Here is a 24,940-nt window from a genome sequence, read left to right on the forward strand (position 1 = left end):
TAGAATACGCATTCACGCATTCATCAAGTTGCACAAGAAAGCCGGTACCGTACATTTATCTGCTTTTATGTACGATGCACTTGCAGCAACCTTAAACTGCGAAACTTCGTTTCAGGCAGGTTTTTTGCGTTCTGACGAAGATCCGGCGCGTGGGTCGGTTCCTTTATCCACTGTAAGAACCATATGTCTGGAATTTATTCTTGAAAATAGCTGTCTGCCTGTTGAACGCTAGGTCGCACAACCAGTTTTCAAATTGGTTTGCCGCTGTAGCGCGCCGTCAATTGACGAGTCTTAATCACGTCGGTGCATTGCACACACATACTGTATACACTCTCTACCGTGCAGCAAAAGAAAGTACACAAACTTGGGTTTGCAAAACAAGATACTACGACGTAGTTTTACAAGATCAACGACGATAGGCAAAAACTCAGCTGACTTCCCGACTGATGCATCGGCGAACTGTAAGTAATTCCGGCTTCGATGTGCGCACTTCGTGTCTCTAACAACCACAAATCTTTGAACACTATAGGCACCCAAATCAACACTGCATTACTGGCATTCGCCTTGTGCCGACAGTCGAAACCCAAAATCTTGATCACGATTCACGATACTTATTACTTTTTTCCCTAATCAGCCTGTGCTATCTGCGCTTTGTACTCTGGAATAGTTCTACTCATTCCAGCCTGGAGCTTGACTATTGTCACCTTCGGCATCAAAACTCTGTATGGATGACCGATCCCTATAAAATGACCATGGTAAGTCAATGCGCACCGATGCGCCTCGTAAACCTTTAGTAATTTTTCTAACAGTTTCAATTTGAACCCTGTTGCATCTACTAAAATGTGACGTAGTGCTCACTAAAGATGGAGTAAATGCGAATAAATTTTGTTGCACCGATATCTCCAAGAGCTGTTTCGAAGAGATTCTTAAAATAAAACGTGCTTACAATTACGCCTAACAATAACATGTACCAGAGAAATGAAAGTTAAATATGTTCATTATTTGATTTTGTAACTTGATTTGAGATCAGTAAAAATTAAAACAAACACGGTAATTTGTTCGTACTCAGAATTTCAATGACATAAAATAAAATTCCTTTGTACGAGCAAGTAGTACTGAGTAATTTTTTATTTCTACTGAAAAGCAAAATACATTCTTATGAACTTCCAGTGGCTGACATTATGGCATATAAAGCCCAACGATCTAAGCCTAAAATCCTGGTGCGTTTGCATAAACAGCCTCAAGTCGGAAAAAACGTGTGTAATTCAAAGTCGCGTGTAAGTTCTAACAATAAGTATGAATATCCCCGGCCACTGGTCACTTTTTTCCCGGTCCCAGTGGAGCTATGATCATTGTCGATAGCAGTAATTCGTAAAATAGGCGCGCAGTTCTTAAGGGATTTGGCCCGGTACATAGCACCAAATTTGTATACATCCTGGGCAACTTTCGCTGTCCGTTTTTGTACCCGAATTTGGTACTATGTACCGGGCCAAATCCCTTAACTGTTGTGCATGCAGCGCCAGTATAAGGATAGAACACGGCTTATTGCATTGCTGACATTATTTATATGCACATTTAACAAATACAGTTTTTTTATAAGAACACTAACCGACAATAATACAAGCATTCAAGTACTATTCAAGTCATATAATTATCGTAAAATTTTTAGTTGTAGTGCTGATGTTCATCACGACGTACAACTGAAGGTTTTAGCATTGTAGATAAAAATCTCTAACGGCCACCGTAACTGTAAGCACAAGGTATGGCTATACGCCTTTTTGCTTACGCACGATTGCCAACCACGCAAATGATTCGCGATAGTTGTTAGTTACTGTACGTGCGAATTCGAAATAGCGAGGAATTGTAAACTGCAAGTATTGTACATGGCGGTATAAATTATATTATTTACTTATAATATTGGCGTTAAAAACTGAAAAAGATAAAAATAATATAAGACTATTTTTATATTATTATTCATTTTATGTGCAATACAGTAGTAAAGAATACGGACTTTTTTGTTGACAAGTTATGCAATAAGTACTGCGGCGCATGCGAGGACTGTACAATACATCAGTGCATTGTATCTTATACTTACTAGAATTGTTATCACTGCATTCTAAATAAACATATGGAAAAGACCGGTACGATTTAAATAAAATTCTATTTCTTTGGGAATGAAAAAATCTGTAACATAGAACAAGAGCTTTTGATGGATCGGGTGATACAGTGAGCAATTTTTGCAAGAGTTACTTACCGGATGCAACACTGCAGCGTTTTAAGTGACACCGCGGTACACACCACAGTTGTGGTTTGTGGGAAAAGGTGAAAGTTTTGAATTGGCTATTGCGTATCATTGCTTACTATGCATTAGAATGTGTGCACGAACTTTATCGAACGCCAACTGGAGCACTGACTCAAATTGTGGAGGCTCTGCCAAAATTTTAAAGGTTGATGGCTCCCGTTCTGCAACTAATGATACGCAGACTGCAGTGTTGTCCAAAATGTGTATGGCTGATTCAGCGGTTTTCGCTTATCGTATTTGATTTTCTTCTGTAAAGGATTTCGGGGTTAAAACAGCTCTTATCCATAAAAAAGACACGATTTTATTTCCGAAAAAATGTTAACGTTAACGTTGTAGCGGCAAATGTTTGGCACACGTCATACATTCGGCTTCTTGCATTTTCACTTTTTTTAAAAGGTCAGTCATATAAGTAGTTAGCTAGCTACAGATATTCCCTTAGGCTTATGTAATACTCCAAACCGATACGCTGTGTTACCACAGTAAAATTCGAGAAAAACGAACTGGTGTACAATACAATATCTTACAGTGCGGTTCATCTATTCTGTATCCACTACCACATTCAATGACAAGCGCAGGAAACAAAATTATGTTGGAATATGTGACTGAACCCAGTAAGGACTAATAATGCGTAGCTGTCACAGGAGTATAATATGGTATGTACAATTTGCAAAATTAACAAAAAAATTGGTCTGTTTAGTTCATTCCAGTGCGGCAGATACAATGTTCGAAGCTTTGTCCTAATATCCAGCAACAACAAACTTATCCGTATGACAGATTTTTCCGAGCACAATCTTTGTGGTTAAATCAAAAGTAAATTGTGTTTCCGTCCAAAGCTATGTCGATTATGACCATTACGTTACCTGGTCAAAAATTACAAAAGGTTTAAGATCACCACAAATTGTAAAGTGAGATCAATTATCTGTAACTACAGCTACAGCTTTGTTTTACATTGTACTTTGTAGTTTGTATATTCTGCACCTGCGCGCGATCGTATGCTGGGCGGTGGGCAGAGTTGCAAAGCACAGTAAATTTCGTTAGACGGAAGCTGCTGGGATTTACAAGACGGTTGAATGAGTGTATCGTACCAGACAAACTTTTTATTGTTCCTCACAGTACAGGACAATTTTAATTGTGGGCCTTGAGGCCACACAAAATAGCGTACACACTTATTTTGTCCCATAATTTTAAGTGCTGACTCTAACGCAAAAATCTCTGTCAGCAAGATTCGCCACCGACTGAAAGGTTTATCTTTACATGCACATTATTTTCGCGCTTAAAATTGGAGTGATAGGTTTGTGACCGAGTAGCTGACTCTTTTTATTTTGCATAGCTGTTTTCTCGTGAAATGCGGATTACATCACGAAGGTTTCATAACAAGAAAACAAATTTGGCAGGCTGCACAGTCTATCCAAACATACAGGCCTCTTCTTTATTTTCATGCCGGTTACAAATAGATTCTACACGCATCGCACCAGCAGTGTACGCTACTACGCATCCGCAGCTCTGTAGTGTATCATGCGTTTTTCATTCATTAAAAATGTTGCTTAAAAATCAAACAGTCTGAACATTAACGCAATGCAACGCTTTATAAATGCAGTGCTCAAATGTTCGTGTTATTTCTTTTAATCTACAAATTCACTAATTCAGTGATGCTGCGTTTTTAAGACTGACAACTGGGAACGAAACGCGCAAAACGGTTTTCAAATATCCGTATCGCCACTGCAGAACTAAGACTGTTTTATTTTGTGTTTTAAACTACAGTATGTTGCTTTAATTGTTTCGTTGGCAAAAGGAAAGAACATATGTACTACTAGCAATTGTACTTATACAAAATAGCAAAGCTTTGGTTCGAATTCTCTTTTTGTACGCTGCTTGAGTAGTTGTAGTCATATACTTGGAATTGTGTCGAAATATAGATCTAGAGAACATCGATTGATATGTATATAATTTAACATAAATATCCATCTATTAGCATACAAGTCATAACTGTTGTTATTAAAGGCGTGTTTGGTTATAAGTTTATTTTATTAAAAACAAACAACGATATTCATTCACCTGGATACAAATTTCCGCAGTTTTCGATCTACTTTCGCACTGATAACCAAACTCTAAACCTTAGCATAAAACACTCGCCCTAGTACAGGACAACCAAGTAAATTTAGCTAACTTAAACCTAAATACAAGATAAACTTCTTTCGATATTATCAAAAAACCGATGACGGATTATTATCGATAATCTATATTGCGCAATTTAAGAACACTAATTTCTACCTTTTTCGCATTCGTACAAAATTACTACAAATATTGTACGTATAAAAATTAGTGTTAATAAAATAGTAATAATCGGTTACGTTTTGCCGAATGCTGATGCGCGCAACGAACGAGAAACGTAATTGTTTAAATAGATTTGCACAATAAATGGTGTTGTTAATTATTATTTTATTATCCTTCTTCTTATGCAGCCGCTATCGTAGTGCAGCAAAATTTGAATATATTCTGATGGATTTTTTCCATAGTTGCTTATTATTGCGTATTATTGCTTTTTATAGTAAGTTAGTCATTGTTGGTGAATTGCAGTTTGTTATAAACGTAACTTACCATGTAACTGTACAATAAAATTGTGAAATAATAAAACTTCCTATGTAATTGCTTAATATAGATATGCCTATTACGTCAGAAAAAATCACCATAACAAAATATTCTGTAAATTAGAAACAGGTGCACCGTACCGATGCACATGAGGTGCACATGAATGTAAAGAGTGCAAAGGGCGGGGCTAGAAGGGTAGCTGTTGCGTTCCAAAAACACAACTTCAATCGCCGGGAAGACTCACGGTTGTCGTCTGTGATAGTACAGTAGTAAAGACAAATCAAATGCAATACGTTTCCAGGCTTAAGGACGGTTAAAATCTTAAGCTTATTTAATAACTACTCTACAGTCTACGGTACAACTTACTAAACAGCTGCGACTTTTGCATTTACCTAGAAGTGCTATAATAACCAAATTTTTTTTCTAAGAAAACGGTAAACGTCTTGTTTTCTGGAGTTCATGATTAATATTTTTTTGCGTTAATAACGGGACGGTTAGGTCGTAAAATTTCTATTATAAATTAATAACTTTAACTCGATAATACTTACTAGGGCTTTTATTTGTACCACAAATTGCTCATTTTGGCTGATCATTTATCCGCACACCACAGAAGATATGTCGCGCGCTTGAATTTTTGTGTCCTGATCGAACATTTCAGGTGCTGTTCAGTATTCTTTTACAATCTCCTTATCATTAATGGCAAATTGCAAGCGAACAAATCAGTTAAGCGGAGTCATTACGCAATAGCGTACACGGTACATATGTACACCTGTGTTGGACCGCACCGTACAACTGCTCTGCGGCGCAATAATAAAAGTTTTAACGTTGTGACGAAAGTGCTTGGGCTTGCTTAAGGCTGATTGGTAGCAAAGTGGCGCGTGTGTGAAGCGGCTTAATGGTCGCTGTTTGTTTTAGTTTCGAAATTTTATCTCGAGTGAACCGAATTTCGGATTATGTGCGAACCTGTTGTGGTCGGCAGCCCTTGAATTTGTGCCATTTGATATGCTAGTACCACAGATATCCCAGTTCTTAATGCAAGACCCAGAGATAGAATGCCACAGTATGGATTTGCAGCAGCTGATGGCAAGTCAACATTTGCAGATCACACCGGTATGTTTCCCCTTAGTGTTAGTCTCATAGTTCAGTAATCATCCCCCGACAACAACAGGAAGGTGTATTGTACCGGCCTGTATTGTGTTGATTTGAGTGAGAAGACAGCTAGTGGTCGTATTGTAAGCGGAGATGCCCAGAACGTTTCTTTCATCGTATATGTGACTACTGTAGTCTGCAGATGCTGAGAAGTGAAGTTGAGCGTTGTTCTCGAACGTTTTTATCCAGAAATCCTAACTCTTGAAAAATGGTAGTATTTCCTGATTAATTTTCGCTTTTGTTAAATTTTTAAGAACCCTGTTTTATTTTTTGATCCGGTCGCCGTCAATTGTGCCCAACAAACGCTTCTTTACTGCTTCACTCTTTATTTGTCTCCTTAAATATAAATAAATAATTTTCAAATTAATTAATTTCGTCAACTTTTTAGAGGTGCCTTACGCACGTGCGCTCTTTATAGTGCTGTTCAGTAAGGCATACGGGCGCTATGTGTGCCAGGGAACGATGTATTTTTGATAGTTAACTGTTTTAGCGTAAGCACTTGTTCCCAAGTTTCTGCATCAACAGGTGTATGTTCGTGGAGGATGAGGTTTATTGATTTCCAGACATACCCTTTGGAACATTCACTCGTGCTTAATTTTGGTTTAGTTGTCACATACCGTAGTTGTGCAGTACAGAGTAGGCTCGATCTCAGCATTGAGTTTGCTGTGAAGTTCAATGCCTCACGTAGGTCCGTAGATGTTGTTATGCCGGAAAGAACGGCCGGTCATTTTTTTCTTCTTATGGCTAATTTAAAATTAAATGTTTAATTTTGTTTATACAGTGAAAAAGGCAATGAATTAGTTATAATCCCAATTTAAGTATTGTCGAGGCACCGATTTTAATCTGACTTACGGTTCGTCGCTGCAGTGTTCTGTTATGCTTACAGCAGAACTAGAGCGGTATGTCAGGAGATCTGTTACGTAATGGCATCGGTGTGCTGCTACGGTTCGTCCCGGTATTTCGCAGCCTGACTTGATTGCAAGGTTCTGAAAGTTAATACGAGTATATCGTTTTGTAAACAACTGCATGCCCCCGACATATAAATCTGGTTAATAATGAATACCTACTAGTAGTTGTTTCGTTTTCGCGCCACTGCAATAAAGAGATTTTATAAGAAATAAATATATGTGTGATTTAAATAGCTTTGATAGGCACGAAATTAATTCATGAATAAAGATTACTTAATTTAGTTGTAAAGAATGAAAAACCATGGTATAAGTGGACCTCCTCGTTAGAACCGGAATACTAATAGGCTGCGAAGATGCTAGAGTAGTATGCTTTCAGGATTAATATAAAATTAGTAGTTCCCTTGCCTTGCATGCTGGCAGAAATAAATTAATTGTAAGTGCTGTACTTAAAATTTTAACATATTAGAATCGTACTTCTATAGAACTTCGAAGAACAGAATATCTTCGAATTCCGATCTGTTACTGCATTAATCGATCGGATTTATACGTCTTTGTATTTGAACAGTATGTACGTGAAGCCTGTATAGTGGCAAAGTTATTAGTTGTCATATATTTTTTAAATTTATGTGCCGAAAAAGAGCATCTGGTATATAAATCAAACATGGAAATACTTCGCAAATCTGTATTGCTCATTAATATAAGCCACAGAGAGCAGCTTCCGCAAATTTATTTCCTTGAAGAGGAGAATGTTCCGATAGAACAAATTGGAAAAGCTGACGAACTTTTAAAGCAAAGCCTAACTCCTTTGTTTTTTTATTGAAGGACGATTTTCATCCTTTTATCGATGCTCTCCTGCCGCTGGTGAAGTCTTTCGCCTACACATGGTTCAATCTGCAGGCTGCTAAACGGCGGTACTGCAAGAAGCATGAGAAGCGGATGACACTGGAAGAAGAGCAGCGGTGCAAGGAAGATTTCCAGGTGAGAGCAAGCCACAGTCACATTGCTTAATTGCCATACTGTATTTCACTGTCATTTCCGGGTGCTTGTGAAAGAGCTGATATAATCTTTCGTAACTTTGTCAGCATGATTTGTGAGTAGCTGCTACTTCAAGGTGGATATTAGGCGGCATGTTACGCCATCACCTGTTGCGATTATTCAATCTCGCCGCTACACACATATGACTACACAAGTAATTTGCAGCGAGCCATCTGTATCGGAAGATTTCGTAACCATTTGTTTTGTTAGCATAATTCTTAAAGCTAACAAGGTCATTTCCGGTGCTTTGAAATCTTTTAAACAGAACGAGAAACCGGAGGTTAAACAGAAATGGGCTTCCCGACTGCTGGGCAAATTAAGGAAGGACATTATGCAGGATTACCGTGAAGATTTCGTGCTCAGTGTGACGGGCAAGCGCACGCCGACATGCATTCTGAGCAATCCGGACCAAAAGGGGAAGATGAGAAGGATCGACTGCTTGCGTCAGGCGGATAAGGCAAGATTACGGCAGCAGATGGTGAAGTGGTGATGTTTCTGCTATCAAGTTACGTCTTTAGGTCTGGCGACTGGATTTGGTGATGGTGATTCTCTTCCGCGCCGTACCACTTGAGAGCACAGATTCCGAAAGGTTGGAAAGGTCACTCGATTGTGTCAATCCAGCCCTGTGTGTCAACCCGCATCACATCAACGTTACCGTCAGGGAACTGGATCTTTATTTGGCCAATTTCGTGTTTTACAAATGTAAGTGACTTTACATTTTAGGATTAAAAATAACCAGCCAATGTTGCGATTACATGAGCCGTCGCATCACAACTCACCAGTCAGTAAGGTATAATTAATGGTAAGTACTGCAAACATTCTTGTTAACCGGTTGCGAAGATCCTGAAAAGATTGGCAGTGTGCCCAAAGTTGTAGCAACTTCATCAAAGCAATTTTATGCTGTATGAATTGACTGAGCAGCTGTGAATCATGTTTAATGGTTAAAAACTGATATGTGCCCGGCAGCATTTCATAATATCGGTGTGAGGTTTTACGAGAAGACTGATTTGCCTTAATGTGTAATCTGTATACGTAAACTAACCACAAAATAACACCATTACGTAGAACCTTTTTTCATTTGCAGAGTTAGGTAACTTACTCAAGGCCATAAAATTTGTTTAGTTACGCTTGATTTCTCATATGGCTGCTGATAATAGCTAGAAACCGTACTTACGAATGCAAACCATTTTAGAAATTACAAATTCCTAAAACTAATTTTTTAAATACAGTAGTAATTCATTTTTTGAGCTCTACGTATGCGTTAATGCTTTGCTGTAAATCGCGAATTCTGATTTTGAATATCGCTGAAGCATGAAGTCATAATTCTGAAATGCGATTTGCATTGATCTGTTCGTAATTTGATAGGTGCTTTAAAGTTGCGCTTCTGAAAAGCGTATGCGGTGTGAATGGTTTCAATTTAATGGCGTAAAATAAGTGCAATAGATGCAGCTCTAATAATTGGGATCATCGTGACGTAACAATTTGCTGATGGTTTTCTTATTAATGCCTAGTGTTACGCGATTATACTAATATTTCGTTTATAACCTGTTGGTAGTAATTTTTGCTTGACTACTATTGTATCAATCGATGACATAACGTGTGGCGCTTTTTTGTCATCACTTAATTTTTCTTTATGTTGCAAAAACGCCACTTATGCAACATCTTCGAAGTATTCACCGTTAATTTCATTCATCCAGGTCTTTTGTGTGTGTCTCTCATTGAGCAGTCCATTTTCTTAATAATAAACATTCGCCGGTGTATAATGGTTGCGTAGCTAACTACCGATAAAGCTATTTTCTGTTTATCAGAGCTACTGATTTTCCCAAAATAGCTAGCTCATCGTAAAATTCGCAATAAAAGTTTACGATAACAGTAAAAGTATCGGGTGTAAAATCGTGGACGCACGTGTAAAAATTTTGAATCATCTGATCTCTCTTGAATCAAATAGGCAAAGCACGCTTTTCATTCCAGTATAAAATTATATATGTACATTGTACATATTAATTTTTAATACTAGTTCGTTTTTAGTTCAGCAGCTTCTATAGCTGAGCTTTCGGGTTTTTAACGTTTTTAGTTGATCCTAACATCTCTAAAGTGTTTTATTGCTCGTTGCAGCATCTTTAGATCTGAATCGTATGCGCCAAAGTGATTCTGAGCTGTCCGGAGAGGAAGGCGACAATGGTCATCACGGACAGTCATCGGGACTTCCATTTGCCGATTCCGTCCGCATTAACGGTGTCTTCACAGCTCAAGAGTTATCAGCGTTAACCAAAAGTAAACCATCGATTTGCAGAGTTATATAATCCACGATAGCGATGTATGCAGCAATGCTTTTTATCTGATAGCACCTATCTGCACCGATGAACCTAATTCCGAACGCGACAATTTGCACCTGGAACAGACAGCCGCAGCCTGTAAATATGGTGCACAGTACACAGTGTCGGTGCCGCCGTCCCGGCAGTCATCGTATCACTCCCAATTGAAACGAGCTTCATCCAATTCCGAAGCGCTGACCGGTAGCAGTCGGGAGGATCGTTACAGTCCCCAGGTGGCACGCTTTAATAAGCGTCGTCGCCAGTCAGAAAATGACCATCACCACCATCATCACCGGATGAGTAGTCCGGTGTCTCTGGGATATTACACCCAGTCAGTTAGCTCGCCGACGTCCAGTATGCGCGGCAGTAATGGCAGTATTCAGACGGGATGGAATGGTGGGTATTTTCAGGCGTATGAATCACTGGTGTTTGCCATTGACTCATATTGACAGAAAAATGATATGTGTTTTTTGGCTTTCGACAGATCCGGAGCAAATTAAGATAAAGGAGGAAGCGTCAATTTCTCCTACCGAGAGCTTGATGAATTCACCGCCTCAGTCAGCGGATATGCGACGTGAGTCATTCTTTAAATAATCTGAGTAGCTTTGGAATTTCAGAAATTTCTTTTGCCGGGTGGTGCGGGAAATTTTTGAATTTTGCTCACTTCATGTTCACGGTGAACATAATGACAGAAAAAGATAGTTGAACCGAATTTATTGGATGCGATTCGGCAACCAGATTTCAACCAGTTTTTATTCATGCTCACGCTTTTGCCGTGAGACACTGTATTAGCACCGTAGATATCATTTTTCCAGAACGCCAAACTGCCCAGTGCAGTATGCAGACTCATTGCATGGGCTCACCTACGTACAAGTAAAACTCAAACTTTCATTTACGATATAAATGGGTTGTATTTTCGAGATAATAGTGACATAAAAGCAGTACACTCGATAAAGTTTTACGATTATCGAACCACTTTCTTGGCGTTATTGCCTTTTCAGCAGGTGTTCTCAAAATCAGCTTGTGTGCTCCAGCTCATTTTTCGGTAAAGCTATGGATTATTTAACTTGTAAGCTGAGGAGTTTTTTCGTCTTTTCTAGACATGGCTGGACAAGTGTTTTATCTGCCACATAAATATCAAGAAGGCAGTGACGCTTTGTCTGACTTTGCCAATTTGGCGGTGGCACGTGAAGCGGAAAGCGGCGGTGATGTGCAGCAGCATTCCCCCGATTCCAGTAGTTCCAGCCGATTGGGCATGAAACTGTCTCAACAAATGTATGGAACGGCATCGCTGGCATACGTAGCATCCAGTACACGAGGCGGCCGGAATGGGCACATTGACATTTCGGACACGGAGTCAATGGTGTCGGCCGGTCAGCCGGAAGAGAATCCGTCTTCCACGGCCGAAATTGCCGGCCATCCTCTCTTTGGATTAAGTTTCGACCCGAGTTGCCTCGGCCGGTCGGTGATGGGGAGCCACCCACCTTATGCTTTTGTTCATACGAGATCGGACCAGTCGTTTGCCCAGTTCCCACCGACCCCGGTAAGTGGCATAGATTGTTAGTTTTTGACGAAAGTGCAGTATTTTGCAGTGGAAAAAAAGGTTAGCCGTTATTACACACTGGTAGTACTCAAAAATTAAAATACAGTAATGTTAGAGAGCCGTTACCTTACTGGATGGCAGGTTATTATGAGCTATATGCTAGATGAATTAAAGCACGAGTTATTCCTCGAAGCATATTCGACCCAAGAAACTACGTATCTCAAAATTCACCCTTTTTTGAAATCGCTATCAGTGTAAAACAACGCATTTGGTGCAGCGTTATTTTACGGAAAGCGTTTTTTTCTGTAGTATCTCCCGTTTACCGGTGTTAATTCCACTCTGCCGACGATGAGTGGCATGATGTCGCCAACCGGTATTTTTGCGTCTCCTGTTAATACTCCGCGTGGCACACCACGCAGCACACCGGTGTCTCGATGGAATGGTCAGCAGATTCTGGAAGATGATTATGGCTTCATTAATTCGGCTTTGCATATGAATATGATGGCGGGAAGTGCGCCATCCGAAGAAGTCGCCTTAGCTTACGCAACGGCGCAGGATGGTAAGAGGTTCTGGCTGAGGGAAGCAAGTTGCATTCCTGAATGAATGTGATTCTGATTGACAGTTTCTGATACGCAAAGGGCCTTCTTTGCGGCCTCTGCCCACGATTCTATTGGAAATTCTGGAAGTGATCAGAGCACATCGCCCTAGTCTGGCGAGCAGAGGCCGTTAGCCCGTAAAAACACTTAAGCAATACCAAAGTCAAAAAGAAAGCCTCCCGGATTTATGAAACAGTTTTATGGATGATACCAAATTACAGCATGGTCGGATGTGGACAGCATGCGGAAAGACTCGTTTTGTTGTGTATTATCTATCCTTTTTCGGTGCAGTTGTTTTTCAGATTACAAAAACGAAAATACTTGCGAGACCAGTTAGTGCCGCTTTTTGAACCGCATTTTTTGCTCATCATAATCTGCTATATTTGGTTGTCTTAACGCGGAATCTTCATGAATTTAGTCGTAGAATTTTTGTTTGTACATTTTTTGGTTGCAGTTTAATAGGAATTTTTGGTTTTGTTCCAAGTTTAATTTTGTGCATGTAAGCGCGGAAATCGGGAACTTTGACGGTGCGGCTCGAACTGCCCTTACAAGCTGCCTCTAAAGACGGCGTCTTCCAGGTGTACTATGCAATGGAATCCCTCCAAGGAAGTGCTCCAAAATGCTAGAGTATGGGTGCCTTTATTTTATCGTTTGTGTGAGATTGAAGAAGTTTAGTTTGGTAGTAGTTTCTTGGATTACGTTTACGTGCTATGATGATGATATTCATTTTTATCTTTTTACGTGTTATACCTACTAAACTTCGTGCAGACTATTCGTGAATTGGTGAAAAAAAACATAACTGCCGATCTGCGCCCATTTCGTACCAATGCTTCATATTAACGCTAGCGCATAATGACATTCGGAGCAAAAACTCGGGTGGTGGACGGATAAGCACATCTTCGACGACCCAACAACGTTGAATACTTACGCTGTAAATACAAACCAAAAGGCAAAGACACACCTAAAAACTTCGGTAAAACGAAGAACGGAAAGAAAAGCAATATTGCTCAATTCCCACAATGTCTGAAAAAAGACGCATGACCGTGTATCCCTTCAATCTTTAAGCTGTGAAATACGATGCTCCCATGCACTTCTGCGATCGAAACGAGTTATTCCATTGCCCAAATCCGAATCGCGCTGAGCGGATATTAATTTTCGTGCTAGTTCGTGTCGACGGGCATGCAAACTGTCTTTTTCCTACAACGAAAATATTCCATGACTTATTTCTTGGAGCCATAATTCTGTATTGAGATTAGTAGTAAACCGTTTACCCGAGCCAAACCGTGGTATTCATTCGCAAGTTTTTTGAAATAACGTTCTTTGGTCTTCTCCATCGACTGCGAATTGCCCAACAAGGTACTGGACTCCATTAAAAGTGCATCCAGTCGGTCCGTGTCCCAGTCGCATTCATCCAACAGGGCTCGCACATCATTCGCTCTATCTCCAAATATATCCGCCAGAAAGTTCGAAGATGCTTTAGCCTCCGACAGTTTCTTTTCCAAGCTTTTAACGCTAACATTCACTGCGTCCACCTCGCTAAAACCAAGCCACTTGGTAAAAGGATAACCACACAATTCAGGTAACATTTCACCTCTGTAAAGTACGAATCCAGGCAAAATTCCAGAAACTTCGAAAAAAATGTCTTTATTTTTACAAATGTCTTAAAGTCTATAAAATTTTCGAGACATCTTTCAATTCTGCAAAAACCTGTATAAGGGTTTGCTGATATAAGTCATCAGACTGCGCTTAGAAATGCAATTACTGCAATTAGAACGCGTACCTTTCCATGTTTCTGATGAGGTCATCCTTTTTTCGGTTCTCCCGTTCTAGGCTAAAAATTGGCATTAAAATGATTAAATGAATTTAGATCCGACCATTCACGTACTGACGTAATATACAGCTGTCACTTGCTAAACCTGCAGTTACCGTATTACCTAATGTTTTCCACGGACAGCTTATCAACTTCGTCATTTATCTTCAGTAAAGCTCCTCGACGCTCTCGAATATCCCGTTCCTTCACATCGCATTCCTGTTGGATAACCTTAGTCTGCTTTTTGAGCTTGTCAACAGTGTCCATTTCCTTGCTTGAAAGGTCCATCGACTCAGGAGTTTGCAGTTTCATTGCTCGATTGTCCATTTCAGCATCCAAATAAGAAAAATTAGAAAATCGAGGCTGAACTATGAAACTATCAGGAAAGGCTATGGAGCCGTTTAAATTTTGAACATCTAAAGCAGAAAGTCGCTCTTAAATATTTTAAAGCACTGCGTATGAAAATTTCAGAAGTCAAATTCCTGTTAAAAATGTTAAAAATAAAATTTGGATTTATGAACCGTACTTGCAAGTTTCACCAGCTAGGCTCGTATTTATAAACAAAACCAAACGCCAAAATACAATTGTATAAGAATACTCTTGTTTATATGCCAGTCAGTAGTATGATACCGTGGGCTTGGGCGTACAAGGGTCTTGCTTAGCATACCGTGGCTTTAGCTACTTCTTCGATTCAAATTTTTGCGCATCCTCTTCGACGTCGACTTTATTACGACACATTTGGAAATGATCTAGCGTGGCCAAAGTATCATTGCTGGACATTGGCCGCGATAGGAGATCATTTTTTGGAACGTTTTTTGGATAGTCAAATTATTTTGCGCTTCGATGTCGCACTGTATGTTTTTTCGTCGCATAATATGCTGTAATAGTTACAGCCTGAATCGCAACCTTGAACTTCCTCGCTGGTTATAAATACCCACGCGCCGTAGTCCGACCCATTTTGCTTCTGGCTCGACATTTGGAACTGCAATCTTCCCTCTCGATTCCGATTGTCGTCGCACCGTCATTTATGCGCTTGTATTAAAATAGTAGAGAGTGGGGGGACATTCCATTCGTAACTGGTAGGCGCACAGCTGTTCCGTTTCACCATGGGCGAACCGACCGCGGATGTCTCAATGGAAGACATCGAAGCGAAACCTAACGTCTTTTCGCCACCTTCTTCTCTGGAAATCATGGGTGTTCTGCCCGCACTGGAAGCACCATTGAAAATACTGGTTCTGACCACTTCCCCCAATGGGCCACTGTTAATCGAGTCTCTCCAAAGACTACCTGTGAGTGAAGGCACCCAGAGTCCAGTTGGCGAGACGGATACAGATCCTGTACATTCCGCAACTCCTGTTGTTCCCGAAGAATCGATTGTGTGAGTAAACGGCCGTAGCGGATAAGCATTGAAATAGTAACCCTCGCAAATTTCTAATACAGACCGCCTATATCCAATGGGGATGCGACATACGAGATGCCCATTTCTTCGCATGATATCGACCATCCATACTGTGAGTCTCAGTTGTGCACACGGCACAGTAAAAGTATAGTTAATACAACAGCTTAACACTAGTACTAAAATGTCTGTTTTAGCCTTTTACCGAATCAGCATCAAGCATTTAGTTGTAGTGCTTATCCTACAATATTTTTTTGGATGAAACGATCTGTTTGCTAGCTTTTTACCGGTTTCTGCGCATTGTATTGTACACTATGAATGCAAATACCCAGTGCCCACTAATTTCTGTTCTGTGTAACAGGTGCAAAGCCCATTGAACTGAAGTCTGAAACTGCCGAATCTGAGAAGAACTCCATTCCGGAGGCTCAATCACCAGAAACGGAAAAAAGCTCCTCCTCCTCTTCCACAGCGCGGCCAGCAAGTGTCAAGACCGAACTGTCGGAATTAATAAAGGAAATCCACAGCAGTGTATTCGAAGAGCACAAAACGCATCCTTCTCCGGTGTGGGCAAAACGCAAACTGCGAAGCTGTTATGTGGACGACCGAAAAAGTGTTCCCACGTGGTCAGTGTGCAGCAGCTGAGCTAAAAGACTCACTGGTTTTGTGTCGGTTTTTAAGACTGATCTTTGTCTTTTTAGCGCTGATTTACTGGATGCGTACGAGATTGATGCTTTTCTCATTCCGGAAATGTCGGTTCAGGATGTGGCTGCGCTGGTACTAAAGTTGTTTGGTCCGAAGCGGAAATATTTGTCCAAAATATTTGAAGACGAGGTGAGAAAAATTGAGAAATATTTATTGTGTGCAGCAGTGTGCACTGCACACAATATGAGCGGTCAGAGTAACTATTGCAAACTATGCAGTAGTTATTCGCTGACCGCTCGGCGCTCATAGCCATTTTTCTGGTTTCATTGATTTGCATTATTAACTACGCATTATTATTATGCTACGCATTATTAACTACGCATTTTGCATTATTAAGTCATTATTAACTACGCATTTAATAATTAAATAATTAGTAAATTTATTGTGTTCTGAAAAGGGGAAAAGTCACAAGCCCCTTTCCGCATACGACAAGATGACATTCGAGCACAACAGCAAACCCTAAAATAAATACAAACATCATTCCAGTGCTAGAAGTATGCGATTTGTAGACAAGACTAACATAAATGTCGATGAAAAGGAAGCCGAAACAGCAAGCTTACCATTAAGATAGAAGCGAGGTATTACAGTTTTTCCAAGGGATCATCTCATCTATATTCCGCGGGCAATCGAAGCTCGTACTTTGGTATCGAAAACGTTGTATTCTCGTCAGAAAATAGAATAATTTCTTTTTAAGTGTTCTGGCACGGCATACTTATGGCGTTTCGGATAAGAGTTTTTCATAACTTGGAAGAACTTGTTGTCATTTTGGACATTGATATTGTAACTGGGCCGTAAACTTGATAATTTTGTGTATTTACCAGACTTTAGTATTTTTTAATGGATATGATATTACGAGTGCAGTAAAAAATTTATAACCAAAATAGTTTTGCAAAAAAATTGGACATACGTTAATTTTATTATGTCTCTGGTTAAAAGCATTGCCCATAAAAACTGATTTACCTTTAAACGAAAAATTTACCCAAAGACAAGCTTTCCTTTCGCATTATAAGATCGGACAGTATTTAAACTTTAGTGGCTTTATAGTAATTTTAATAAAGAATTAATCCTAATGATATAAAGGTAGCGTACGTCCATAGATGATACTCCGACCGAGAAGGCTGTACAAGTTGCGAAAGCGGAAGCGAACCTTTCTCTAACATCGATGGTGCTTTTTTCTTCGCAGCAAATCGACGGAGCCGGGTTGATGCTGCTGAGTTTGAGCGGATATCTTGACCTTTTGAAAATTCCTATTGGGCCGGCAATCACTTTAGACGGAATTTGTAAACGAGCTCGGGAACTGCGACAGATTTCAGCTCCTGCCGATTGACTCAAATTATGTTGTTTTGATTCAGTATAGTGTTTGATTCGTATTGTGGTTTCTGTGTGTGCGTGATGTTTTTATTTTAATTTGTAGTTCAGTGAATAGTTCTCAGTATTTTGTTGTGCGCTTTTACTTTATAACCGAATTCTCCAGCAGGTTAGTACAAGTCTGTGTTTTAACTTCTGATTTCATTTGAGTTTGCGATGGACGTTCGGAAGTTTTGATTGTCTTTTTGTGTTTTCATGATGTTCATTTGTAACCGCATGGAATTTAAAAATAGTTATGAGACCAAAAATATTAATGCGAGGTTACAGTGTTGTCGATTTATAAGGCAGGCCGCACTAAAGCTTTTTATATTTAAGGAAGTATTAGGAGAATGATAGCCGTATTAAGAGAATCGATCTGTTAGTTACAGTCTGCAGATACCGTACATGTCATGATCGGCAGCCCAGTGAAACGTGGATAGAAAAAACGGCAAAACAAATTTAAAAAGTGATATCACCAATGAACTCAGCATTGCCCAAAAGGGTCGCACATGGGTAGATTTTCAAAAATATCCGGCGCGAGAAAAACACACGGATGCCGGTACCGGTGCGGAATGAGTTCAAGGTGGCCTTGAAAACCTATTACAGAATCACAGAGAAAGGTAATGCATTTATTACCACTATATATATTTGACAGAATGATTTGAGTGGAATCTAATTATTGTAATTTATTTATTTATACTGTAATTTACCTCGTCCAGAAAATAACCCATATTACAAAAGGAATATAAATTTTCTCTGGGGAGCCAGATCTTGGATTTTTGAGAAGAAAATTAGGAAAGTAAAATACCTTTAAAGTTTAAACCATCTTTTTTGGCATGTTTTCAGTTTTGAATTTCCTATGAGTAATAAGTAATTCTAACCCTTGGTAAGGTCTAAGAGTTATCAATGCACCGATTCCTTGAATTATGATATCAGGGTTGCTGAGTGAACGGAAGTGGCAGAAGATGCTACCATTGTTCAGTGATCAGGAGTTACGATTGGTTCGTGAAAGAAACCATCACCACTGTGACACTTTAAAGGATTTATGCCATTTATACCGCCATCTATGGGGTCCCATTTTACAGGATATGGGAGCATAAGACCACAAAGTGCAGAAAGGATTGACCACAAAAATACCAAAGTCGAAGCCGGAGGTTTTCCTTGTAGTAGTTACAGTTACCTACTGCGTGCATATTTTATTATACAGTACAACGAGTAACCTTTATATTATAAATACAGATTATGAGCCAATTTATGACAACATTTTAAAAAAACCTCCAGTTTTATAACTCGGACTTCCTTGCATTTCCACCATGACTCTTCCATTCTGTTATTTATAGAAAACATTCCCATTGGCACGTGCCATTGTTAATTAACACACGCCGCGCAATTGCTAAATAAGAACAAATAAAATTCTACCGGAATAGTAAGAAGCGCAACCTCACGAATACATAATTCACAACTATCGCTACATACGTTACTAACGAGCAGTGAAGAAATCACAAAACTCAAACCGGCATCACCGTAGTTAAATAACATTAAACGGTATCAGAAACTAGGAGGCACCGTAACAAAACCCGATGATTTCAGCTGTTCAATCCCTTGGTGAAGAGTGCAGACATGGGAAAATCCCAACCTTACAAGCTCCGAAGCAAACTACAGAGCATAAAAGTGGATCAGATTTTATTTCTACCGTTGAAACCATTGACTGTACACCATACCTTATCATCGACTGTGCTGTACACCATACCTTATCAGCGTTTGTGCATCTTCCATCGAAAACAATCACCAATTTTCCGCGTCTATCAGAGAGTACTTGACTCTCTGGACTGGGTAAAAGGTCACCATCCGCCCCGAAAGCATTTAGAAAAGGAATGTTAATGCTGAGCGGCAAGGTTCCTTTATTGTAACTGCGGAAAGCAAAAAATAAATCAACTCTGTTAAATAAAAAAAACGTACTCTACAGTGATCTTTGATCGACAACGTATGCTTTCTTAAAAACGCCTAACCTGTATGCACAACTTTACTAATATACCATCATCTGCGCCAAAATCGGAATCACAAAACATAAACTAAGTAAAGCGCGGTAAACTTTCCTGGGGACGAGATACAACTGTACGCAAGGCATGCCTTGCAGCCGGTCGTAATCTATTACCTACAAGGTTACGAGATAACGTACTCATCAGAAGAACGGATATCAATGAGAAGAGGAGCCACGGATGTCTTTCCAGAATCCTTCTCAACACGAGACTGTATCCACTGCAATTCTTCCCACGTAATTCTTGGGCACACTTCCTGCTTACCATTTTCTAACTCCGCCGATTTCTAGCGATTCAAAAATATATTTTCACTCTCAGGCTTAAAAACAAGCATTCCTTGACTCACATTCAAAGAATCTGTCAAATCACAGTCCGGGTAATCTCCATTCCGCATAGCAGAATTAGCGTGCACTCGGTAAGTCGCACTTTTGGGAGTATGGCGAAACATTTCTTTGGCAGTTTTCAAGCACTGCTGTATGTTTAAATCTAAAAAATTCAACTGCCCTTGAGCAAAACCGAAGCAGACTAAACTAACTTAGCGCTTCAAAGAATTAGTTTAAATACCTGGAAAATCCGAAAAGAGTAGTATACATTCGTTAAAGCCAAATCCAAGGAGCTTATCTTTGAGTGAATGTAGTAAAGCCAATCCGATAAACAACGGGAAGGAATCGTCGCCCAAAAGTAACTGATCCCAAAGTTGGAATATCTTGTGCAACGGAAAGACATCTACAATTTAAAGAAAGTTAAAACAAATTATCACTACATCACCTCGAGGTAGATCCGTATCAAATTGGCTTACGTGTAAACATGGTCAAAAACCAAGGAATGGAATATAACTGTAAGGAAAACGGAAGTGAATTAAAACAAAACGTCAGCCTCTCAATTGTACCTTCAGAAGTCAAATACACAAGTTCTACGAAGATACAATGTTACGTGCCTCCGGTAAGAATCCAATGCCAGTAAGATGAGTGTGAAGAACTGGTTCATGGAATGCCATGAGACGGGAGAAAACCGCTAAGTATTCTAATAACCAAGAACGCTACCAGTATGTTAAAAAATGACTAGCGGGGCGTAAATCAAAGCCATACCCTGAATGACTGGTGTGTTATCCTTAAGGAAAAATTTGTGGACATACTTCTCAACGAACCGAGAAAGGCACGCATACGCTAAACCTGAAGCCAGTCAACTTCAATAATGCAAAACCACGATAGGACGCAAGTGCATGAATGACCAAAGTACCGCCAAACCTACCTTCATCACTAAAGTTCAAGTAAATAAAAGGAGCGCACAAAGAATCCAGACCTTGCCAGTACACAAATTGTGGATGATCCGCAATCCATGCTTTCAGCATGCGCTTTAATTTTGTATGCGCTTCCGACGATGCCATTAATAAATTGTACTGGTGACATCTAGGAATATCGACTTCGATCTACAACAAACGTTGCATGCAGCTTAAATTGTTCCAACAATCGACTATGATTCCAACCTGGCGATCGGACGAACAAGATGAATCTTTGTCTATCATCCCGTATCGTTCAGCAACATCTCCCTGAAGCCATAATACTTGCACATCAGCTTGTGTATATTCATAAGAAAATTCGGATAACGTATAAATATACTCTGATTTCCAGTAATGCCGCCCAAACACGAGCTCGGTACAAAGGCGGGATATCCACCAAGCATTCCTTTCGGATTTGTGGAAGTGTAAATGGGTAACATGACAGCAAACGATGAAATAGTATTTGCCGATATAGCTGGAAGACAAAGATAACATACGCATTACGAGTGGCCGTCTCGAATACTGCAAGCAGTGCTAAGTACGTAGTCAGCCATACTTGGTAAATAAGGTTGTTTTCCCTTATGGCCAACCCCAGCCCTTGGGCTTCGTTTAAGAAATCTCCCATATGTTCCCAAGCATCCTTTCTATAAAACTTTGTCAGGTTACTGCAGAAAAAATGGCGCAATGTCTGAGTTTTCTTACTCCCGAAGAAGCAAAGGGAAATACATTTCCCGTGGAAACGTATCCAGTTTCTGCAATTATTCAATGTTATTAGCGTGCCACTCTCGAGACTTATTACAAAAAATTGCGGAGAGTACCTCTTTGAGCGCGACAATGTCCAGAAAAATAAAGTTGCGATCGGGATCGTGCTCCATGTGCAAATCGTTACCCATTTGCAAAAATTCTCCCGAACTAACCCTACAAGGAAAAGTAAACCATGTAACCAGATGGTTGTCGCTTAATTGTCGTCCACAAAAGATCAGATTATAGGCAAAGTAAGAAAAGCGAAGTACTTATTTGAGGACAAGACATGACAAACAAATAGTGCCAACTGTCATACTTGGGTAGTGTCAATATTGGAGGTGGCTCTCTTGCATAACCCTTAAATTTCATTTCAGACAGCACATCGCCACCAGCAAGCTTCCATAAATTGTATATCTCATCCAAGCTGCGATTTAAAAGCGGATTTTCCAAAGCATCTTCTGCAATTTACTGTCATCAAGTTATCAACGCATTTGACTTCGACAAATAAAACAGTGCAATACCTCGGCATTTTTCTAGCTGCGATGAAACTAGGACGGTTTTACAGCGAAGGCTGACCGGCGGGAAAACACCGAGTAAAGGATCGTAAGCCGTGCACATATGCTTGATTAGACAAGAGAAACCAATTAAAAATCAACAATAATCTGCAATTACAAATTTTTCGCTTTACCACAGTCTTTCCATTGCGCTCGGTCGAGGATGGACACGGACACTTTTCAACCGCTTGAGCCGGCGAAATGCGTTGCGAAGATGAAGGGAGAAGCATAAGCTCTAAAAGACTTTTCAAACTTTCTGGAATATCCTGCGCATACAAAAAGATAACATTTTACTTTTGTCAAGCATATTTTATTTTTATGAGGCACGGTAACGGTCACCGACACAGCTAGTATATTATTACGAGCTTCTTAACAGTATACGGAAGCGAAATTAGTAAAGCATCTAACGAAGCGTCGGACTGTTACATCTCAAGTCGAAACTCGAAAGAATAAGGAAAGGAAAACAAAATCACATCTAACAGAAAACTGCTCACCAGTCAGCAGAGGACACACCTTTACAATAAACAGCTACAATTACCCGAAATTTTTCCAAATATCCGACTTTGTCTGCGAAACAATTGATCGCGGAATCACTACGCTCGCCGGCACTGCACTCCAGAACAAGCTTTATCCAGTCTTTACAAGTCTGACTCGAAAGATCCACAATCTGCAAGAACGGAAACAACTATTAGACGGTACTGACGTATCATGGTATTCATCGTTTTTTTAAGATTTAAAAGCCTGCGAACAGCTTGGGCGCGTAGTGACGTATTTTCCATAAATTCACACTCGTGACGATGACAAGTAAAACGTGCATAACTTGTAAAATATCACAAAGCAAAACACCCAATGACCACATGTCGGTCGCCGGCCGAAGAGCTGCCCGTAAGTCACGCGACGAAGGATGCGGACCCAAAACGAGGACTTCCGGTGCTAGATACTTAACATCGCTGCAAAATACCAGTTTCGGTTAAATAAACAGAAAATACTGTACATTTCAGGAAGGTGGCCCAGGGAAGTCAGGTCAACCAAACAAAAATCAAAACTGCTAAAACTCAACAACGTCCTCACTGAAAATGAAGCGGCGCCAAGGATCCATAGTCAGCGACATGGGTTTTGCCGAAGTCGACTATTTTATAACAACCCGAAATTTCGTCAAAGGTAATCAATTCAGGAGCGAGACAGCCGTGCACAAAGCCAAACTGATTAATGTATGCCAAACCGGAGCACACATCCAGCATCATATCGAACAGTTTTTCGGGTGCACCGCTATAAAATACAGCAAGACATACAAGTGCAATATAACTCGGATGGACGGATAAGGAAAAACCAGTCGAAATTAAACCTAACTGACAGTGTAACATGAGAAGAAAACATACACATGAAAAATGTTCCCAACTGCAACCAAAATATGCCTTAATTAAAAAAATAATCTCAACACCCGATTCAAAAACGGTCGGAAGATAAAAGCGTCAGAATAATGTTGAGCTCTCATAGCAATTCAAACTGAACGCAACTTCAGCGGTTCAGCTATATCTCCGTCAGTACTATGCAACACTGCCGCCTCACCAAAGTTTTAAACAAAACGGCGAAAACTGAGAAGAGCATACATATCTGTACTCTATACCTTCTGATTGTCGAAATTAAGTCCCAATCTGTTAAGTTTCTTCTATAGTGCTCCGACACGATCAGCATTCTGTCTGTACAAAAGATAATCAGAACAAATTTTAAGAATGCACCCTCTCCGCCACAAAATCATGAAAAAACTAAAATTAATATTTAGTGACGTTTAGTCAACATTATCATCTTATGATTCTTATCCCTTACGGGGCTTACCATGCCTCGCTTTAACAATGTCGATGTACGCGCACAGATTGCGTTGTCGCAATGGCAGAAGGGCTCGAAATTTCCCCAGAACGTTCTGCAAACAGACATTTTTAACGCACTTGGAGCACTGATAACATTCTGCACAGGAAAACAACTAAATGCAAGAGAAATTCCAGAGATCAAATGCTCAGCTGCAGTATACCGATGTGGCCCAAGCAGAACTCCTTCCGCCGTCTGAATCGGATGCATCATGACCAACGTCATCGTGCGTAAATCCCGAAAAGAAGTTGCTAACAGCAATATTGCCTTCTTCATGCATGGCAAAATTCTGCTCAGGAAAATTTCAAAACCTTCGGAACAAAACCAATACTCCTACTTTGTGGGAAACCAGTGTTAAGAAAAAAATTAAAAAACTAATCACATGTGAGCATTAAGCAGTACCAAGGCAGATCTCAATACAGGCAACCCCACTGAGGGCGGGATTTGCAATGACGAAAGCGCTAGAGTAGCCCAAAATTGCCGAAGAACACCGTAAAAGCCAGAGTTTTTTAAGCTTTTCAAAGCGTATTTGTGTTTCTTTAGTCGTTTTCACTCTTTTATTGCAGTTGGGATTTTATTTCTAATATAAAATAAGCAATAGGAAGAGGTAACATGATTGAGTACTGTGCGGCGAGCTGCAAAGCGGCTGTTCGCAACTTGGTTTCTACCGGTATATGGCAAAATTATTACTGCACGAGTTGGTTTTGTTGATTTATTCCAATGAAACTTTTCAAAATCTAAGAACAAAATGAAGCAGATACTGAAC

The 24,940-nt window shown here is 39.9% G+C and overlaps 4 protein-coding genes across 7 annotated transcripts; 2 read left to right on the forward strand and 2 right to left on the reverse strand.

Annotated features, from left to right (window-relative positions):
* The first annotated feature begins 273 nt into the window (after positions 1-273).
* On the forward strand, positions 274-13,243 carry LOC129585075 (nuclear factor 1 C-type-like). 3 transcript variants are annotated; one of them, XM_055477602.1, is made up of 11 exons: positions 274-461; positions 530-755; positions 7,771-7,926; positions 8,249-8,440; positions 8,502-8,685; positions 10,099-10,257; positions 10,329-10,694; positions 10,783-10,872; positions 11,399-11,841; positions 12,151-12,400; positions 12,464-13,243. In XM_055477602.1, exons 2-11 carry the CDS (start codon positions 729-731, stop codon positions 12,547-12,549), a joined length of 1,953 nt encoding a protein of 650 aa, XP_055333577.1. In that variant the 5' UTR covers positions 274-461; positions 530-728; the 3' UTR covers positions 12,550-13,243. The 3 variants fall into 3 exon arrangements, with proteins under 3 accessions (XP_055333577.1, XP_055333584.1, XP_055333570.1); XM_055477609.1 differs by lacking the exon at positions 274-461 and having other exon boundaries at positions 485-755; XM_055477595.1 differs by lacking the exons at positions 274-461; positions 530-755 and adding an exon at positions 5,701-6,001.
* Positions 13,106-14,809, reverse strand: LOC129585093 (uncharacterized). Its single transcript, XM_055477624.1, has 4 exons — positions 14,372-14,809; positions 14,218-14,268; positions 13,709-13,973; positions 13,106-13,634 (listed from the first exon to the last, which is right to left on the reverse strand). Exons 1-4 carry the CDS (start codon positions 14,572-14,574, stop codon positions 13,491-13,493), a joined length of 663 nt encoding a protein of 220 aa, XP_055333599.1. The 5' UTR covers positions 14,575-14,809; the 3' UTR covers positions 13,106-13,490.
* Positions 14,810-14,986: 177 nt separating this feature from the next.
* On the forward strand, positions 14,987-17,968 carry LOC129586615 (uncharacterized). 2 transcript variants are annotated; one of them, XM_055479945.1, is made up of 5 exons: positions 14,987-15,625; positions 15,688-15,758; positions 16,005-16,266; positions 16,342-16,474; positions 17,529-17,968. In XM_055479945.1, the coding sequence occupies exons 1-5, from the start codon at positions 15,354-15,356 to the stop codon at positions 17,670-17,672; spliced, it is 882 nt and encodes a 293-aa protein (XP_055335920.1). In that variant the 5' UTR covers positions 14,987-15,353; the 3' UTR covers positions 17,673-17,968. The 2 variants fall into 2 exon arrangements, with proteins under 2 accessions (XP_055335920.1, XP_055335927.1); XM_055479952.1 differs by having other exon boundaries at positions 17,443-17,575.
* Positions 17,969-19,012: 1,044 nt separating this feature from the next.
* LOC129583750 (TBC domain-containing protein kinase-like protein) lies at positions 19,013-24,550 on the reverse strand. Its single transcript, XM_055475699.1, has 23 exons — positions 24,338-24,550; positions 24,145-24,229; positions 23,936-24,008; positions 23,380-23,577; positions 23,129-23,258; positions 22,847-22,975; positions 22,443-22,574; positions 22,276-22,375; positions 22,071-22,212; positions 21,829-21,928; positions 21,713-21,762; positions 21,567-21,654; positions 21,351-21,485; positions 21,218-21,280; positions 20,983-21,160; positions 20,820-20,903; positions 20,669-20,754; positions 20,531-20,567; positions 20,296-20,457; positions 20,078-20,217; positions 19,872-20,017; positions 19,443-19,602; positions 19,013-19,348 (listed from the first exon to the last, which is right to left on the reverse strand). The coding sequence occupies exons 1-23, from the start codon at positions 24,452-24,454 to the stop codon at positions 19,241-19,243; spliced, it is 2,643 nt and encodes an 880-aa protein (XP_055331674.1). The 5' UTR covers positions 24,455-24,550; the 3' UTR covers positions 19,013-19,240.
* Positions 24,551-24,940: the final 390 nt, after the last annotated feature.

The sequence above is a fragment of the Paramacrobiotus metropolitanus genome, unplaced genomic scaffold (genome assembly GCF_019649055.1).
Source record: "Paramacrobiotus metropolitanus isolate TYO unplaced genomic scaffold, Prichtersi_v1.0 Parri_scaffold0000002, whole genome shotgun sequence".
NCBI lineage: Eukaryota > Metazoa > Tardigrada > Eutardigrada > Parachela > Macrobiotidae > Paramacrobiotus > Paramacrobiotus metropolitanus.

Bases quoted from the DNA above. Each gene is read 5' to 3' on its own strand.
- LOC129585075 (XM_055477595.1), top strand. From the start codon at position 5,894: ATGCTAGTACCACAGATATCCCAGTTCTTAATGCAAGACCCAGAGATA. The intron at 6,002-7,770 runs GTATGTTTCCCC...TTTTTATTGAAG, and splicing joins AACATTTGCAGATCACACCG to GACGATTTTCATCCTTTTAT. The intron at 8,686-10,098 runs GTAAGTGACTTT...TGCTCGTTGCAG, and splicing joins CAATTTCGTGTTTTACAAAT to CATCTTTAGATCTGAATCGT.
- LOC129585093 (XM_055477624.1), bottom strand. From the start codon at position 14,574: ATGGACAATCGAGCAATGAAACTGCAAACTCCTGAGTCGATGGACCTT. The intron at 14,269-14,371 runs GTAATACGGTAA...GCCAATTTTTAG, and splicing joins CTGTCCGTGGAAAACATTAG to CCTAGAACGGGAGAACCGAA. The intron at 13,974-14,217 runs GTACGCGTTCTA...GCTTGGTTTTAG, and splicing joins CTCATCAGAAACATGGAAAG to CGAGGTGGACGCAGTGAATG.
- LOC129586615 (XM_055479945.1), top strand. From the start codon at position 15,354: ATGGGCGAACCGACCGCGGATGTCTCAATGGAAGACATCGAAGCGAAA. The intron at 15,626-15,687 runs GTGAGTAAACGG...TTTCTAATACAG, and splicing joins GTTCCCGAAGAATCGATTGT to ACCGCCTATATCCAATGGGG. The intron at 16,475-17,528 runs GTGAGAAAAATT...TTTTCTTCGCAG, and splicing joins CCAAAATATTTGAAGACGAG to CAAATCGACGGAGCCGGGTT.
- LOC129583750 (XM_055475699.1), bottom strand. From the start codon at position 24,454: ATGCATGAAGAAGGCAATATTGCTGTTAGCAACTTCTTTTCGGGATTT. The intron at 24,009-24,144 runs GTAAGCCCCGTA...TCTTTTGTACAG, and splicing joins CATTGTTAAAGCGAGGCATG to ACAGAATGCTGATCGTGTCG. The intron at 22,976-23,128 runs GTTATGCACGTT...CCGTTCTTGCAG, and splicing joins TGCTTTGTGATATTTTACAA to ATTGTGGATCTTTCGAGTCA.